This window comes from Oncorhynchus clarkii, chromosome 4, assembly GCF_045791955.1.
Source record: "Oncorhynchus clarkii lewisi isolate Uvic-CL-2024 chromosome 4, UVic_Ocla_1.0, whole genome shotgun sequence".
NCBI classification, from domain to species: domain Eukaryota; kingdom Metazoa; phylum Chordata; class Actinopteri; order Salmoniformes; family Salmonidae; genus Oncorhynchus; species Oncorhynchus clarkii.
In genome coordinates this window covers 32,997,441-33,015,987 of record NC_092150.1, presented here as the reverse complement: position 1 = coordinate 33,015,987, position 18,547 = coordinate 32,997,441, and the positions used below count along the sequence as shown (strand labels likewise).

Here is an 18,547-nt window from a genome sequence, read left to right as displayed (position 1 = left end):
CTGTGGAGCATTGCGTGCCCGGAGACTGCAGAGTGCAGCCTGGAGGAACGCACAGATATAACATTTCAGAATCTTTTCACTTTTTTTTCTTGCACTTTGACAGATAAATGTTCATATTTATATTATAGCCCTAATATTAAGCTAATTAATGGCCTAATATCTACTTAATATTTAGCTTCTTACTACACATCTCTAGTCGCTCTCTTCCAGCTGTTCTCGTATTGCATGTATTGCGAATGGTTGCACAGGACAGACACAAATAAGATTCACAATAATTGACAAACATTAGAAAAATGGAAATCACTTGAAAGCCACTTGACAACAAGGCAAGCAATGACATGCTGTAAATATACAGGCTAAACGGTGTTTGTTGTTGATACATTTAAATATGAGTTTCAATATTATTTTTCATTACATGTACATTGAAGTGTTATTTGCAGTTGTCACTATGACAATGAACACACCCTGAAAGCCCAGATATCTGTGTTACCACCATATTAATAGGCCTAGAGGATGCATTGGATCAGTTGATAGACAGGTGTACAAAATAATCTTACACTTTCCTCTAGAGTGGATGTTTGCCAACAAGTTATTGTCATAGTTATCGTTCTTGGTGTGGATAGCCTACCATGTAAGCACGGAAATACAGTGAGCCACTGATCATTATAACTTTACTATTTTCGCCACCAGGTGTCGCAGTGTACCTCTCTAGTTTAATGACGTGGTGATAAGTGGCGTGGCGCTGCGCATTCGCGGGAACCTCTTTAGTCATTAGCATGTGACCAATGGGATTGGATATGCAAATATGAGGCGCTCGAACTCCTGTTTCCGCGTTAAATTCGGGGATTGGGAAAGGTGAGAGGAGAGTCAGATAGATGCACAAAGACGAGACGTGCAGACACACACGGACACTAATTTGACTGAGACGTTACTGGAGGGACCATCAGTGAATATTCTGATTTCCAGGTGGATAATTTTCCTATGTGCAATATGACTTTTGAGGAAACCAGTGGAGAAAACTCTATAGAAAGGTAAGATTATCTTTGCAACTTGTTGAATTTGTCACTAACTGTCAAACTCGTCTCCCTGTATGCACGAGTTTGCCCGAGCATGTCCAATCTAATTTAGCTAACTAGTTAGCAAGTTACAGTAACCTATATAGTTAATTTCTATATTGATGCAAGCTGACTAAATAACAATAAAGTCGTATACTTGTCTCAGTATGGTTACCTATTGTTTTGCACCCACAGGATGGATTCGGTGTCTAAAGCATTGGAGGAGGTTATCACCTCCGCGTTACCCCAAGGTTGCGTCACTGTAGGAGTCTACGAGGCAGCAAAGTCACTCAATGTGTAAGTGAAGCACGTTGCAAGAGATTATTAGTTACAGGCATAACGTGAACGTGAACTACTATCCAAAAAGACCTATATTCTTAAACGACTAAATACGAGGAGTGAATTAAGTTGCTAAATTATTATTCAATAGATTATTCTTAAATTATTAAGCAGTAATACATCTACTCTGAAATAAATTCATGACTCTATTACTGTAATGTTACTTGATTAGCTAGCTAATTGTATTGACATTTAATTCACCAGGGACCCGGATAATGTGGTACTGTGCCTCCTGGCCACAGATGAGGAGCAGGTCGTGGACGTGGCTTTACAGATCCACTTCACCCTGATTCAGGCTTTCTGCTGCGAGAACGACATCAACATCCTGCGGGTCAGCAACATGAGGCGCCTCGCTGAGATACTTGGAGGAGTGAAGCCTGGAGAAGAGCCCATGGACCTGCACTGTGTACTAGTTACTGTATGTTTCATTACATTGTTCCTACTTCCATATCCCTGGCTTTTCATCTACTTAACAGTGCTGGGCTTTGATATCAGTTCCTCAGGTGGGGTCTCTGCCGGTGTGGTTCATTATACCAGCTAGGCTATAATAAAATGTTTCATGGATGCTAAAGATTTGCAGTTCAGGAGCTTTGAGTACAGCATGAAAGGCCTAGCCCTAGATGGATGCAAATACTTGATTTTAACAGCCACCACATCTGGCTTGGTAGTTATATCTTCATTCATTGCTTGGCTCTTTGAAGGTTGATCCAGCTGACTGCAGCCGCATGATCTGCAGTGTGTCTGTGATGTGGCTTTCCTAGTAGTCTGACGTAGCCTACACTGGCTGCAGTACTGCGAGTGATCTGACTCCAGTTACTAGGGCTGCGTCCAAATGGCACCCTATTCCCTACATAGTGCACTACATAGTTCAGGGGTAGGCAACCCTGTTCCTGGATTGCCGGAGGTACTGCGGGATTTTGTTCCAACTAGGCACCACACGTGACCAACTGAGCTAATTGATCAGTTCAGTGATTACCTAAGTTCAACACCTCGTCTTCCAGGTCAGTTAAACCAAAAACCTGAAGTGCCTGCGGCACCCCAGGACCAGAGTTGCCTACCCGTTATATTGAGAAAAGGGTGCTATTTGCGACGTAACCTCAACGTTTGTGGCCGAGTTAGCGTAGCGATGTGTACTCTTAACTGCTCTTCCTGTGGGCCACTAGTACTTTTTCAAACCCACGTTCCAGGAAATAAAGCTTAGCTCATAGGAGAAAGAGGATGAATGATGGCACGTTTACAGAGAGACTCTTAGAAGTCAGCACGGAGACATTTTTATGCCCTGCTCATACACTTCCTTAGTAGTGATCTGATCTGTGAGGCCCACTATCAGGTCATACCTCACGCTGCAGAGAACCTTTATCTGATTATGGTTGTTAAATTGTGTATCCTTCTATTTGATGCATATGTTTAGAAAGCACAGCAATTGGCTAGATGTGTGGTTATTAACTGTGTGTGCAGTTATAATTACAGCACTTGTATAGAACCCTCAGCCCTAACTGATTAGGGCTGTTCTACATTTCTAAGGCCTACTTGTCTGTATTTTAATGAATACGTTTATAGAAAGCAGCATTGGCCTAACTGTTTTTTTTTTCTTCATTTATTTTCACAGAAGTCAAGCACGTGCAAGGACCCAGCTCTGAGCAAAGTGAATCGCTTCTGTAGAGACAGTCGAATACTGGACCAGTGGGTCCCCATCATCAATTTACCTGACCGATGAACAAGCAGCATGGACTCCACGTGACCACGCTGTACACTTTATATTGAAGCACAGCACACTGCACTAGATCTGTGTAATAATGCCTTGGTTGGAACTCATGAACAAACCTCATTCAACAGAGGGAAGGAGAACAAGAGAACCTGCTGGATCAGTGTGGATTTTATGCTGAGGATTTCAGCTGAGGTAGAGGGATTTAGCATTCTGGATTCCAGGACTGCCAAGGTAACAATGGTATGACTAATGCGAAGGTAGCGATTGGTCGTTGGCATGACTTGATCCTCATGCCCAGGCGCTGCCATTACAGGAAGCTGACTCATGTAAGCACACAGCAGAACAGACATACACACGTAGTGGTGAGCAGAGCAGAGTGCACAAGGCAGCAGGGGATTGGAATCTCCTGGATGCTCAAAGGACTGACTCCAAGGACCACACTTAAGGACTGAACTAAACCAAACTAGAGTTTTCTGAACTGGACCGCAGTAGTCTGGACTAGTCTGGGACTACAGGATGGATAATGCCTCAAGGAAAGTGGATCAAATTTCCATGTGGGTATACTCTGCATGTTAAAGGTTTATGCAATTTTATCAGTAACTTACTGTGTTATTCAACATTATGATACTGTATAAACTGAATACAGTAGATTACCATAGAATGCACAGTAAAATGCCATATGTTTGTTTTACAGCACACTCAGACCTTTCTGTAATTTCAACAGTAAATGTGTTTTACAGTATTCATATTGTGCATTGTGAGAAGTTGTTGTGGACGGGAAAATAGTCTCTGGCTCATTAACATATTATGGTGTGCCTTGTAAGAGGCTATATTTGTTGCACCAGTGGTGAGAATGCTGAGCCCCCTAAGAATACGGTAATATACTGTATTTTAGGGATTCTACAAACTTTGTCCTGAAACTCTACAGTAGCCAATTGCTGCCAGTCATATACTGTAATTCAGAATACAGTACCAATACCGCATTTTTGGAGCGCCAAAAAACGTTGGATTACTCATTAACATATGTTGATGCGTGTCTTGTAAGAGGCTATATTTGTTGCACCCGTTCGTGAGAGTACCAATTTACGTGATACAGTATGTGGTAGTGGTTCCCTAACAATGCAATGTATATAGGGGACAGATCAGAGTGTCAGCAAGTCTCAAACCTTTAATAGTTGAGTGGCGATCTATTTTGATCTGTTTTGCCCTTTAGTCACTGTCAGTTTAGAAGATTTTGTTAAAGCCTAAAGTGCAAGTGATATAAAACAGCTAGTATTCATTAATATGCTGTAATATGCAAATGCCAACCTGCTTTCTCTAATCCCTTGTAATTACAGTAAAATACTGTATTTTCTTAGTTTAGTGACTGTTACTGTGTTTCAATGCTCTGACATCAAGTTACCATGAATATCTCTATTGTATTGGCACTATCCAGAGATTGTCAGCGAGATATCATAAGATATCTTGTTGTAATTATAATTATTTTGAAGACCAATGTATCTTTAACTACAACATTTTCAGTAATGGTTAAAAAAACATGTTTTACTTCCTATGACTGTGATATGTATTATTTATTTTTTTAATCAACCTTGGTTGAATGCACTGACTAAGTTGCTAAGGACAAGAGTACCTGCTAAATGACCAAAATGCTAAAATTAAAATAACTTTTGCAAAGAACACTGGGTAATGTGTCGCTGCATGGGGAATTCCAGTAATATATTCTAAATTAGATTACAGTAACATTTTTGGCACTGCAAAATCTATTACCATAAAATGTATTACAGTAGTTGTACTGTAAAATAAATTACAGTAAATTATTGGCCAATTTCTGCCAGTAAGTTAGTGTACATTGTACAGGAAACGTTTTAGTGTGGAAAAAATACATCACAACTGTAATTTATATGATCTTGATTATTTCTTAAATTGTTATTTTGGGAATTATTTAAATTAAGAGGGAAGAACTTGTTTAGGTCATTGTCAGCACAAACCAATGTATTGACTTAAACATTAACTTTGTTGTTTTGTTTAATTCAATGTTTATGTTAATTTAATTAATTGATGTCGCAATGTTCATCAACAGCTACCTTTGCAGAGAAATAAACAAAACTGAACTAAACATTTAATTGCTTTGCTTTTTTGAATTTTATGCAGTGAGTTATGAGCATCACTCAGCGGGTTTCTGAGTTACCTGTTAGGGACACATGAGTCCGGACTTATAATGCTTCTCTGTAAAGGAAGTGGAAATCAGGGCCAAATCAGGGCCCCCCTCAGCTGCAGGTGTTGACTAACAGCCTCAGTTCAGGGGAATGGCATGCAACGCTTTCAAGTGACCTCGCATTTTCAGCTGAGTAAAGAAAGGATTGAGGATGTGTGCACGGTTTAACCTGGTGCAAAAAGCTAGCACTTAGTTTAGCTTATATTTCTAATGAAACATGCACCATGTCTTAACAATACAATGCATCCCTCCATTGACACCAGTGGTAAACACTACAGCGTGTCTGTTATTAAAAGCCCTTGTAACAACCGTTCCACACTCTGCGCTCACATCTTAACAAAACATATCATTAACCATCACTCACGAGGGAGAAGGAGAATTCCCATACATGTAGCTTCCTTCTGTGAACAGCAGCATCCGTGTGTGTGTGATCACAATGACAGCCCTTGCTGTCACTGGGCCTTCTATTCAAACACACAAGGGGATAAACAACAGTCCCCTGACAGGGCCAAAAACAGCCAGAGAGGAAAGAAAATATATATTACTAGCCAGCACATTCAGAGGACACCAGAACTTAATGTGTATGTGTGTGTGTGGAGCAGAGCAGGGGGACAAAGCCCTCAAAGAGCATCTGATGAAACAATGAGTGTGTGACTATGAATCAAGGCTCATTTAGACTCACAGTGAGAGTACGGGAGGGTACTACTGACTTCATAATAGCTATAAATAGACCCTATGAATGGAGGTGATGCAGTCACAGTGACGCACTGATAGGAATAATAGTGTTACTATTTAGAAAGCAACACAAGCGGAGCTGGCTGTTAACCAGAGCTGGCTGTTAACCAGAGCTGGCTGTTAACCAGAGCTGGCTGTTAACCCCCTGATGTCATGCAGGCCTGAAATACGGCTGTTCAATGATGGGGGGGGGGGGGTGAGTGAGAATAGAGTGAGTGAGAATAGAGGAGAGTTGCAGGTCTGTCCTGCTAGCCCTATGTGGAATGGAATGCAGGGGTGTATGAATAGGGGGGCTACTACCTTCTCCAGAGGTAGCGATCTAGTGGTTTTACAGGGGTTAAAATACTGCAAGTCAGGAATGGTGCGTCAGTCAGGTGGGTGACTGGAGGTTAGGAGAAGGCCAGTACACTGCAACCTCACTCCTCTGAACTTTAACTCTTATTTTCCATTTCCACAAGAGTCATGGAAAATAGCTGGGCTGGGGGTACCACCAGTGAAAGTCAACACATGACACTGATGACGGGAATTCAGCAGGGAGGAGGAGCAAGCAACGACAAATGAACAGAACAGAACCCTACTATCATTTTCTGATGAACTCTGAATGCACGGTTTATGCAGGTTTTCACTATGGATCTATAGGCCTAAATCGCAATGCCAAAATAATGGAAACATTTGATAAAGACACTGACTGATCTGTAAGGCTGGGAATTGCCAGGGACCTCACAATATGATATTATCACAATACTTAGGTGCCTATATGGTATGTATTGCAATTATATATGTATGACAATTCATTGCGATTCTATATGTATTGCGATTTGATACTGAGATTTACATTGCGAGTTGATGTTCCAAACATATTGCTCACTACAGTATATGCCTGCTACAGAGGGACAAGAGAGAGCCATGAGAAAACTAGTTTTGATCAGTCATGGAAATAAAAATGTCTCACCGTTTAAGCAATGGTAGGAGAAATACCAGAGTTTTGGTGCAATTACAGTCATCTAGCGCTAGCTAACGTTAACTACCTAGCAACCAAAAAAAGTAGTGGGATAATTAAGAACAGTATCTTGCAGGATTCAGTAGTTCTAATGGAATCCAGAAAGAACAAAACCCTGTCTTCAAACATCTACATCAAAAGGTGCAACGTTATGGACAAAGACACAAAACATCCACATCAAATTAAGATGGAAAACCACTTTTTGTGCAGTATTAATTTACCATCGTTACAAACCACTTCATGTAAATTGCAGTATTGTACATACAGTAGGCTGGTCATCTAGGTACCTGTAGACTTTCCATGACCAGGAAGAAAAACAATGCACAATACAGTAATTGAGTACATTGTGACATCAAGTGGTTTGTGATGATGTGGCTCAGTTGGTAGAGCATGGCGCTTGCAGCGCTAGGGTTGTGGCGTGGGTTCCATTTCTACAGGGTACCAGTAAGAAAATGTACGCGGTCACTACTGAAAGTTGCTCTGAGTAAGACCATCTACTAAAATGTAAAAGGAATGAATGGACCATTTCAGTTTACACACAGAAATAAGTTGTATTTGCAAAGTATTTCAAGAAGCTGGAAAACATATCAAGCAAGTATAATCAGATTAATTGTTTTGTACATATAAATGTCAGGTAGACACTCAAATACATTTAGTTTACATGTTTTCACAAAAGTAGTGCACTGGCCCCTGACTATCCCTGTATTTGCTATTTATTTTCTTTCTGCAAATTATTATTTAACTTGTCTCCTTCCCTTCATCTATACTGACTTGAAGGGGATTTAACAGGTGACATCAATAAGGGATCCTAGTTTTCACCTGGATTCACCTGGTCAGTCTGTCATGGAAAGAGCAGGTGTTCCTAATGTTTTGTACAGTCGTGGACAAAAGTTTTGAGAATGACACAAATATTAATTTTCACAAGTCTGCTGCCTCAGTTGGTATGATGGCAATTTGCATATGATCAGATGAATTGCAAAGTCCCTCTTTGCCATGCAAATGAACTGAATCCCCCAAAAACATTTCCACTGCATTTCATCCCTGCCACAAAAGGACCAGCTGACATCATGTCAGTGATTCTCTCGTTAACACAGGTGTGAGTGTTGACGAGGACAAGGCTGGAGATCACTCTGTCATGATGATTGAGTTCGAATAACAGACTGGAAGCTTCAAAAGGAGGGTGGTGCTTGGAATCATTGTTCTTCCTATGTCAACCATGGTTATCTACAAGGAAACACGTACCATCATCATTGCTTTGCACAAAAAGGGCTTCACAGGTCAAGGATATTGCTGCCAGTAAGATTGCACCTAAATCAACCATTATCAGATCATCAAGAACTTCAAGGAGAGCGGTTCAATTGTTGTGAAGAAGGCTTCAGGGTGCCAAAGAAAGTCCAGCAAGCGCCAGGACCGTCTCCTAAAGTTGATTCAGCTGCGGGATCAGGGCACTACCAGTACAGAGCTTGCTCAGGAATGGCAGCAGGCAGGTGTGAGTGCATCTGCACGCACAGTGAGGCAAATACTTTTGGAGGATGGCCTGGTGTCAAGAAGGGCAGCAAAGAAGCCACTTCTTTCCAGGAAAAACATCAGGTACAGACTGATATCCTGCAAAAGGTACAGGGATTGGACTGCTGAGGACTGGGGTAAAGTAATTTTGTCTGATGAATCCCCTTTCCGATTGTTTGGGCCATCCGGAAAAAAGCTTGCCTGGAGAAGACAAGGTGAGTAGACAAGGTGGGAAGACAAGGTCAGTCCTGTGTCATGCCAACAGTAAAGCATCCTGAGACCATTCATGTGTGGGGTTGCTTCTCAGCCAAGGGAGTGGGCTCACTCACAATTTTGCCTAAGAACACAGCCATGAATAAAGAATGGTACCAACACATCCTCTGAGAGCAACTCCCAACTATCCAGGAACAGTTTGGTGATGAACAATGCCTTTTCCAGCATGATGGAGCACCTTGCCATAAGGCAAAAGTGATAACTAAGTGGCTCAGGGAACAAAACATAGATATTTTGGGTCCATGGCCAGGAAACTCCCCAGACCTTAATCCTATTGCAAACTTGTGGTCAATCCTCAAGAGGCGGGTGGATAAACAAAACCCCACAAATTCTGACAAACTCCAAGCATTGATTATGCAAGAATGGTCTGTCATCAGTCAGGATGTGGCCCAGAAGTTAATTGACAGCATGCCAGGGCGGATTGCAGAGGTCTTGAAAAAGAAGGGTCAACACTGCAAATATTGACTCTTTGCATCAACTTCATGTAATTGTCAGTAAAAGCCTTTGACACTTGTGAAATGCTTGTAATTATACTTCAGTATTCCATAGTAACATCTGACAAAAATATCTAAAGACACTGAAGCAGCAAACTTTGTGTCATTCTCAAAACTTTTGGCCATGACTGTACACTCAGTGTATAGCGAATAGGTTGCATATCCCAAAGTTCTCTCTGTCAAGGTAACACAATCACATCTCCACAAAGGCCCAATATCATCCATCATCAGATGGGAGAGTGGCGATTACATCCATGTGGTCCAACAAATATAGCCAGAGCTAGTTTCTGCCTGTAACATTAAACCCTCAGAGAGAAGGAGAGCGAGAGAGACCACTCGTAGGCACAGGGAGCATTATTGTCGCTAGTGAAAGTCTACACACACCTTGCACAGTCTTCACATTTTGCTGTCCCAAAATGAAATCTGAAAAAGAGAATACAATCAATTTTTTCCTTATCGATATAAACAATCTACTCCACATTTTCAAAGTGAAAGAAAAATTATAGAAGCGTTAAAAAATGTCTAATAATATAAACAAACAGATGTCTTGATTGCGCATGTCTTCACACCCCAGAGTTAATACTTTGTGAATCATTTTGAATATGATTCCACACACTTTGCACGAAATCTTAAGGCAAGATTTATCCATTGTTTTTGGTATTAAAATGTGTTTAATTGCTCCACAATTTTTTTAAATTATATAGCAGAGTTTTTTTTTCAGAAGACTGGGGGTTTCCCTCTAACTCCTTACTTGGGGTTTGCTCCTTTCATATTTATTTTGATCCTGAAAATATCCCCTCTCCCTGCCAGTGACAAGCATACCTATAACATAATGCTGCCACCACACTACTTGAAAATACAGAGGGTTTCACTCTGTGTTATGTTGTATTGGACCCAAACCATTTTTTTATTCAGGCCATTTCTTTGCCATGTTGTCTTGAAGAATTACTAATGGCCTTGTTGCAAACAGTAATGGATGGTTTGGAGTGAATTTACTAACAAAGTTGGTAGAATCTTATTCAAAATTATTCACAGCTGTAATGGCTGCTTCCACCAAACATTAACCCTGAAGACATATGCAATTATGATCTCTTTTTTTTATGTTCTATAATTTTTCTTTCACTTTGAAAATTGTAGGTTGTGGAGTGGAATCCAATTTCATAAAGGTTTTGATATAATTTTAAGGCAGCAAAATGTGAAGACTGTGCAAGGGGTGTGTAGACTTTCACTTGGCACTGTAACATAACAGCCCTGCCTTGACTTGGGGACAGAGTACAACAGTACAACAGAATAACAGTACAACAAAATACAGCAAAAATCTGAGCAAATGGGAAGGATTACAGTTCAGTGATTGACCTGATACTAGATAAACGGGTTTGTCTATTAGTTGTGACAATTAAACAATCTATACTCTCAAGTTATCCTCTAAAATGTATCTTAACATTGTAATAAATGTATAGTTTTTTTTACACACAAGCAATTTTTTTGTGCCAGGACAAGTATGTTTATAAATCACTCAAAAATCATCTAAATCATGTGTTTAAAGACCTTTATTAACATCTACAAATATAAGGCGTCAAAATTGGGAATATAATGCAAAAATTACATGACACAGGAAAAATATCCACATGGACAATATGTACCAGAGATCAAATCCAGTATCGGTATTTGTCACAGAGAGAAAAAAAAAAGTTTACTTTAAAACTGTAAAATCCTTTTGTAACATGAATTGAGTCGGCAAAAATCAAATGGAACACCTACATCAAAATAACATATAGGGGAGAGCGAGGTAAGTTGTCAAACTGGTCATACCTCCAATACTAGAGGCGCTATCTAAAAAAAAATCAAATCGCTACTTTGTGTGACTACATGTTCTATGGTCAACTTCCTGTTCACATGTGGTCAAGGTCACTCTAATCTGAGGTGAGCACAAGTTTGTTATTTTTCCCCTTCAAAAGTAAAAAATTGGCACTTTACATTTTATGCAATAAAACTTTGTTAGGTATGAATGTTAAAAATTATAATTTTGCACTGAGTAGAGGAGACAATAACGTGTCTTTTGATACTTTAGCTGCAGTCCTATGTTGAGCTAACCTTGAGATTTAGCCAACATTAGCACACGTCAGTTTGGGGTAAGTTGTTTTAATGACTTTGGGGCAAGTCTTTACATGTGACAACTTGCCCCAGTACACAGACACATAGAACAGGCTTGAAAAAATGTGATATTGTGTAATCAGCTCTGATAGTAGTATTAAATGTTACCATAAATGTATTATTATATATACTGTACATATAGTTTAGAGCAGCAGACATATCCCTGGACTACAGAAGACAGGCTCTGGCTTGTGTGTGTGTGGTGTGTGCGCACCTGTATCTACTAACACACTACATGCCTACTATATGAGACAGTATATCCACACACACACACACACACACACAGTCATGAATTTAGTGTGGTGTTATGAATTGCAATGTGGCAACAATGATAGTAGACGGTGAAGTGGGCATAATAAGCCTGTAATGAGTATATAATGAGGAAATGTGTTTTTGAAGGAAAGAAGAAAGGAAGGAAAGAAAGATGGTTAGAAATGATAAAAGACAGAATGGCAGCACACCACCTGAAACAATGTTCAAGGCAGTGAGGCAGGTGAAGTTTCAGAACAAATCAATCAGGAGTACAGCGAAGGATTTTTACATAAATGACCGTAATCTGACTCTGTATTTTCAAAAGGTTACCAGAGAAGAAGGTGAAAGTCAGACAGCCATGCCAACAACAGTGGTTGGCTATTCAAAGCCACGGCAGTTTTTTTCCACCTGATTTGGAGATGTAGCTTGTTCAGTATATTACTAGGTCAGCTGACATTTATTTTGGTCTGTCGCCAAGTGAGGTCAGAAGACTTGCCTATTTGTTTGCTGTGGCACACCAGCTGAAGTTTGTGCCAATGTGGGCAGAAAAAGAAAATACCAGCTTAGAATGGTTTACAGGCTTCTTAAAGCGGCACCCAGCGGTGTCATTGAGAAAGCCAGAGGCAACTAGCCTTGACAGGGCAAGTAGCTTCAACAGAGAAAATGTTCATGCTTTCTTCGACAATGTAGCAGAAGTGCTACAGAGATATCAGTTTGGACCAGGAGACATATGGAATGTCGATGAAACTGGGGTGATCGATGTACATAAACCTGGCATAGTGGTGGGCAGACGTTGATTCAAACAATTAGGGTCACTGACCTCCGCTGAAAGGAGAACCCTCGTCACACTGGCCTGTGCTGTCTCAGCCACAAGGAATAGTATACCTCCATATTTTATATTCCCCTGTGTCAACTTCCGCGATCATTTCCTGATCAACGGGGCACCTGGCAGCAAAGGAGGGGCAAATCTCTCTGGCTAGATGAAAGATGTGCACTTTGTTGACTTCCTGAAACATTTTGTCCAGCATACGAAATTATCCAAGGAGAAGCCCTGTTTACTCCTTTTGGACAAAACCACGAGTCTCATCTGTCCATTGATGGACTCAATTATGGACTCAATTATCCCAACCCATTGCTCTCATCGGCTTCAACCCTTAGATAGGTCTGTCTACATGCCGCTAAAGAGGCACATGAACACTGCTTGTGATGCCGGATGAGGAACAATCCCGGGGAGACAATGTTACATTTATGACATTCCTGGGATTGTGGCAATCGTCTATCCTCTGGCTGCAACCCCCTTGAACATTCAGGCTGGCTTTAGGGTGGCCGGAGTACAACCTTACAACAGGGATGTATTTATGGAAACCGAGTTTGCACCATCCTACGTTAAAGATGGCCCCATTCAGAACCCAACCCTACCAGGCCCCAGCACCAACCCTGCCAGGCCCCAGCAACATTCCAGCCCTGCCAGGCCCCAGCAACATTCCAGCCCTGCCAGGCCCCAGCACTATTCTAGCCCTGCATAGCACGAGCTCAGACACGCCCAGTTCTTATGCTAGCACCAGCTCACCCTTGCCCAGCAATGCCATTCCTGACAGCGGACTACCATCTCCAGAGGATATCCGGCCATATGCAAAAGCTGGCCCCCGAAAATCAGCTTGCAAAGGAAGAAAACAGCACAAAACAGCAATTATAAATGACACCAGTAAAGCAGGTACTAGAAATGGAAAAGAATAAGGCACAATATAGCAAAAGGCTGTTTCCGAAGAAAGGGAAGCAAGGGGGAGGAGTCCAAATCTGGATCTGCAAAGAAAAAGGCAGCTAAAAAAAGAAAAAAATCATAGAAGAGTCATCAGATGAAGAGGAGAGCTTCTGCCTCGTCTGTGTGGAGCCATTTTCAAACAGCCTTCCAAAGGAGACTTGGGTAAAGTGTGTGAGATGCAACAAATGGGCCCATGATGCTTGCACCTCAGGCCAGGCAATTTATGTGTGCCAGAACTGTGACTCTGAAGATGAGTCTGATTAGTCAGATACGGATGTACGTCAGCTAGGCTGTTGCAAAACTGTGAAGATATGTAAGATATGAAGCTGGAATGAATGCAACATATGTGCCCAAGACTTCCTTCTTTCATTTGTATGTCATCGTTACCATTGTGATCCGTTGTGCCCAGTAGATGTTAGACATCGTGAGAAGTGTGATAACATACCTCGCTCTCCCCTACTGTATTATCATCAATTTATCATCAAGGGAAAGAAGAAAAGAAAAGTGTTAACACACATATAGTCTAGATTCGACTGAAGTTCAGCATGTCGTTGCAGTGACATTGTGACAGTGAGAAGAGGCAAGTGTAGAAACACATCGTACAGCAACACGCAACTTCAAGCGAGCCTTCAAAGCCACAGAATAGAATATCTTGTGGAGTGAACGTAACATAAATAGTAGAATGTGAGATCTTTGGTTCTGGGTTGCCGAGATTGCCCAGAATAGGGAGACAAATAGCATACCATGTGGTGTGGGAACGTTATAATTGGTGCTGCAGCCTGTCTCCGTGGCGGTCAGTTGACCATCCAAATAGCAGTCAGTCTCTATTATTTGAATAGCTAACAAAACAAATGACAGCGTAGATGTGCTCCCTGCATCCACTGGGAATGTAGTGATTCCGTTGTTCACAGTATTATCCTAGTGTTGTTTGAGGAGTGTGGTTGAAAGGTAGTGGTGAGATGCCGAAGCAAGACTACTTCAATATTAAGGCCCTGGATGGTTAAGCTGGGTCGTGTTCATTGGGTGCAAAGTGAAGTGAACTGGGGAGGTACTACCTGAACTTGTCTAATAAGAAACTATAGTTTTAGCTACAGTATGCCCTACTGCACATGACAATGGTTACCGAGTTGCTTTTGCCAGTCGCGTGCAAAGTCACACAGGGACACTTACACAAATGCATACTCCCACACACACAATAACAATTATTCAACCACTGTGACCATCATGACCATTGTGAGAGCATGAAATAAGACATTATTATTGTATTGTTATTGTAAACATGGAATGTTAAAACTCAAGAAGAAATCATAATAACAGTCTACACAAAGTTCACGGAATCCCTTTCAGGATAGAAGTCGTACATTTATCAATTAAACATTATCAGAATGAAACACTAAAAGTACTGGCAATAAAATACAATCAGAAAACCTGCATATTTCTAGCCTGGTACCAGATCGGTTTGTGCTCTTGCTTATTCCCTAGTTTTCACAATTGTTTGCCAAGAAAATGAGTCACAAGGAGTTTGCATGATAGCACATACAGACTGGCACTCAGGCTAGTACAGTATGTTTCCTCTGATGCTGGTACATTGGATAGATGTCATTGTGATGGCACAGACGGATCTTACCTCCTCTGCTTCAGCTATGTAGAGATAACATTATGGACCAACATCTTTTACATCAACGTAAGGCATATTACACTCATTTAAAGGGTTACATAATATTAGTGTACCGTGGTCTGCAATACTTCATATTGTTACTACATTATCTATCTACTGTACCACATACAAGCGAGACAACTATGCAAAGTCACAAAGGTTGGTTTCTAAGGCAAAGGTTAGTCTGAGTTTCATAACAATTACATAGAAGTGGGATAGTCTGAATTGATACCCCCCCACACCCTCTACCCACGCCTGAAAAGAAAATGATCTCTGACATTGTCTTTGCAGAAACAAAACAATGCTTGTTAGACATGGTGAAGTGGTCATCCTTTAACCTTCTTCAGGCCCTGTGGATGCAAGCTAGATGCTTTCCCTTACAGAATGACAGGCACCCTTTGAGAGTGTGTTAATTTGTCACAGAGGCCATGACCTTTTGGCCAGCCTGCCCTCTCTTGTTTTGATGGGACATTCACAGGCCAGTCCCAAATGGCCGCCTTTTCCCTTTAGTGCACTACTTTTAACAAGGGCCCATAACAGGGCTCTGGTCAAAAGTAGTTCACTATATAGGGAATAGGATGCCATTTGGAACAAAGACATACAGTGGTTTACCAGCCCATCAGCACTGGTTAGTGTACTCCTGTGTCATGGGACTGGCTGATTTACATAACAGGGTTATTACAAGCTTATCAGTAGCATTCAAACTAGACTGATTGTTTTCCAAAGAGGCTACTGTGTGGGGACTGACTGACGCAATCAGGAGCTTAAAGGTTTAAACTAGCGTGGTGCAACTGCAATGCTTTAGGGCCATTGACATGATTTATGCTCTAGCTGATGTGCACTGTTAGATGTTTTTGTAATTGTATCTGTACTTACTGTATTAATCAACAGTATGGTACTGTATAAACTGAATACAGTAGATTATCATTGAAGGCACAGTGAAATACCATGCATTTGTTTTACAGCACACTAAAACTTTTCTGTAATTTCAACAGTAAAACATTGTAGAGTGCACAGTAAAATAACGTAAATTGTAAGAGGCTATATTTGTTGCACCAATGAGCGAGAATGCTGTACCCCTACAGAATACGGTAATATACTGTATTTTAGGAATTCTACAAACTTTACTGGCCAATTGCTACCAGTAATTTATAATACATTACCAATACAGTATTTTTGGAGAGCCAAAAACCTTTTGATCCCTAACTGGTTTATGGTATTGTTGTTTCTCACTCATTAATATATTTTGAGGAGTGTCTTGTAAGCGGCCATATTTGTTGCACCCATTGGTGAGAGTGCTGTACCAATTTAAGTGATAGGTGGTAGTAGTTCCCTAACAATTAAATGTATATAGGGGTAGATCAGAGTGGCAGCAAGTCTCAAAACCATGAATGGTTAAGTAGCTAGCCCTGTCCTTTGATCTGTAGTCACTGTCAGTTTACCCATAGATTTCCAGTCATTGTGCTGATGCTAGTTAGCATTGACTCGCGAAACTACCTTTAAACGTCCTTCGTACTGGACACAGAGACATAAAATAGTATCTACGGTTAAAGAAACGTTTTACTTGCTATGACATGTGTTTTTTTTTTATCAACCTTGGTTGAATGCACTGACTGTAAGCTGCTAAGGTCAAGAGTGCCCGCTAAATGACCAAAATGTAAATCTAAAAATGAACATTTGCAAAGAACACTGGATAATATGCTACTGCATGGGTAATTCCAGTAATGTACTGTAAATTGGATTACAGTAACATTTGTGGTACTGTAAAATGGATTACAGTGAAATGGATTACAGTAGCTGTACTGTAAAATACATTTGCTGTCAGTAAGTTGATGTACATTTTAAAGGAACTGTTTTAGTGTTAACATGACAAAGTTGGGAACCCCCATTTCAAACCCAGCTGGTCTTTAGTCTGCATAACATATGGTAACAATCTGAAAGAACACCAGTCTCTGTTGAGAGGAGCCTCAGAATGAGCTATCTATTCATGACTGACTGAACTAAACTAAACCCTTTTTTTCTGGGTCACAAATGAATTGTTGTATCTGATGGAGAGAGAGGACCAATGATTCTGATTCTACCAAAATGGCACTAGTTTAAAAGAGAGAGTGAATGAGTCCCAAATGGCACCCTATTCCCTTTATATTGCACTACTTTTGACCAGAGCCCTAAGGTAACATTTTGAAATCAACCTAAAGTACAAGGAAACATGGGGAGTGGGACTGGGCTGGCCTTAAGGCAAATAGTGTACCGGTATTAACATTGTATATTTCTCCCTATAAAAGAATACAAATACAAAAAAGCTAAGATAATTCAGCTGTTCCGCTACTATAATATAATGCATGGCTTCTTGTCTTTGAAGGGGTTTTCAGAGGCTGGTATACCCATGAGTAGAGGGTCGTATTTACCCTGTTCTCCACAGTAGTGCATCAGGTCTGCTGAGGCCTTGGACACCTGCAGGAGAGAATCATACAGCAGATTACAATTGGCAACACAAGGAAACACTCACACAGAGAGAAGGTCAGAGAAGGCAGGTCTTGCTAGCCTGGCTGACGCAACCCACGCGACTACATGGGAGGACTTTGAGAGCTGGTGTCAGCCAGACTAAGTACTTGCAGGATGGAAAATGTAATGTCATATACGTATATCTTGGTATATATGGATATATGGGCTGTTTGAGAAGCGTACCTTAATTCTCTCAATGCTGGCTTCTATTCTCAGTTGCTGGACTGCCCTCCTGGCACGGGCAGTGTTACTGGAACTCTGCATCTTCGAAAGATATGTTGGTCTCCACACACCTCTGTTGAAAACACATACTGGATTCAGTCTTCACCTACTGTGTAACACCATGGAAAATAATTAATGAACTGACTGAATGAATGAATTAACATTGTATTGTTATTGGGTATACCGTCCACAATTTGGGAGCAGCGGCAGTGTGTGAGTGGCTTTATCTGGAAAAACAAAAGAAAAGCACAATAAGACATAATTGAATCACCAGTTGTACACTGATATAGGGCAGCAGTACAGCCAGTCCCTGTATAACTGTGTCATAAAAGATATCCCAGTTACATCAGCTGGCTCTTCTTACGTCTTTGCACAAGAGATGGTGTGTTAGAGAGTTACACAATATGGTTAAGTGTCAGGAACATAACATTGAAAAGCTGCCAAACACAATATACAAAAAAACAAGCCTAATTTACTAAACCCACAACCTGCAAACAAGCTAGCGGACGTAATCACATAAAGATTGGCCAAGATGGACACTGTTGCACAATCTCACACATCATGGGAAGTCTACATTGGTCCATAGCATTAAAGACATTGCCTTAGAGGACAGTCTGCTATAGTGGGTCTGTATGTAGTAAGAAAGAGATTGCTTGGGTTGTTGGCACTG

At 40.9% G+C, this 18,547-nt stretch overlaps 2 protein-coding genes across 2 annotated transcripts; one reads left to right on the top strand and one right to left on the bottom strand.

Annotated features, from left to right (window-relative positions):
* The first annotated feature begins 830 nt into the window (after window positions 1–830).
* LOC139406738 (growth arrest and DNA damage-inducible protein GADD45 alpha-like) lies at window positions 831–5,225 on the top strand. The gene is made up of 4 exons (XM_071149720.1): window positions 831–1,031; window positions 1,251–1,352; window positions 1,599–1,812; window positions 3,004–5,225. Exons 1-4 carry the CDS (start codon window positions 982–984, stop codon window positions 3,109–3,111), a joined length of 474 nt encoding a protein of 157 aa, XP_071005821.1. The 5' UTR covers window positions 831–981; the 3' UTR covers window positions 3,112–5,225.
* A 10,776-nt stretch (window positions 5,226–16,001) lies between these two features.
* On the bottom strand, window positions 16,002–17,944 carry LOC139407674 (guanine nucleotide-binding protein G(I)/G(S)/G(O) subunit gamma-12-like). The gene is made up of 2 exons (XM_071151520.1): window positions 17,839–17,944; window positions 16,002–17,604 (listed from the first exon to the last, which is right to left on the bottom strand). The coding sequence occupies exons 1-2, from the start codon at window positions 17,917–17,919 to the stop codon at window positions 17,479–17,481; spliced, it is 207 nt and encodes a 68-aa protein (XP_071007621.1). The 5' UTR covers window positions 17,920–17,944; the 3' UTR covers window positions 16,002–17,478.
* Window positions 17,945–18,547: the final 603 nt, after the last annotated feature.

Bases quoted from the DNA above. Each gene is read 5' to 3' on its own strand.
- LOC139407674 (XM_071151520.1), bottom strand. From the start codon at position 17,919: ATGCAGAGTTCCAGTAACACTGCCCGTGCCAGGAGGGCAGTCCAGCAA. The intron at 17,605-17,838 runs GTACGCTTCTCA...TCTCTCCTGCAG, and splicing joins CCAGCATTGAGAGAATTAAG to GTGTCCAAGGCCTCAGCAGA.
- LOC139406738 (XM_071149720.1), top strand. From the start codon at position 982: ATGTGCAATATGACTTTTGAGGAAACCAGTGGAGAAAACTCTATAGAA. The intron at 1,032-1,250 runs GTAAGATTATCT...TTGCACCCACAG, and splicing joins GGAGAAAACTCTATAGAAAG to GATGGATTCGGTGTCTAAAG. The intron at 1,813-3,003 runs GTATGTTTCATT...TTATTTTCACAG, and splicing joins TGCACTGTGTACTAGTTACT to AAGTCAAGCACGTGCAAGGA.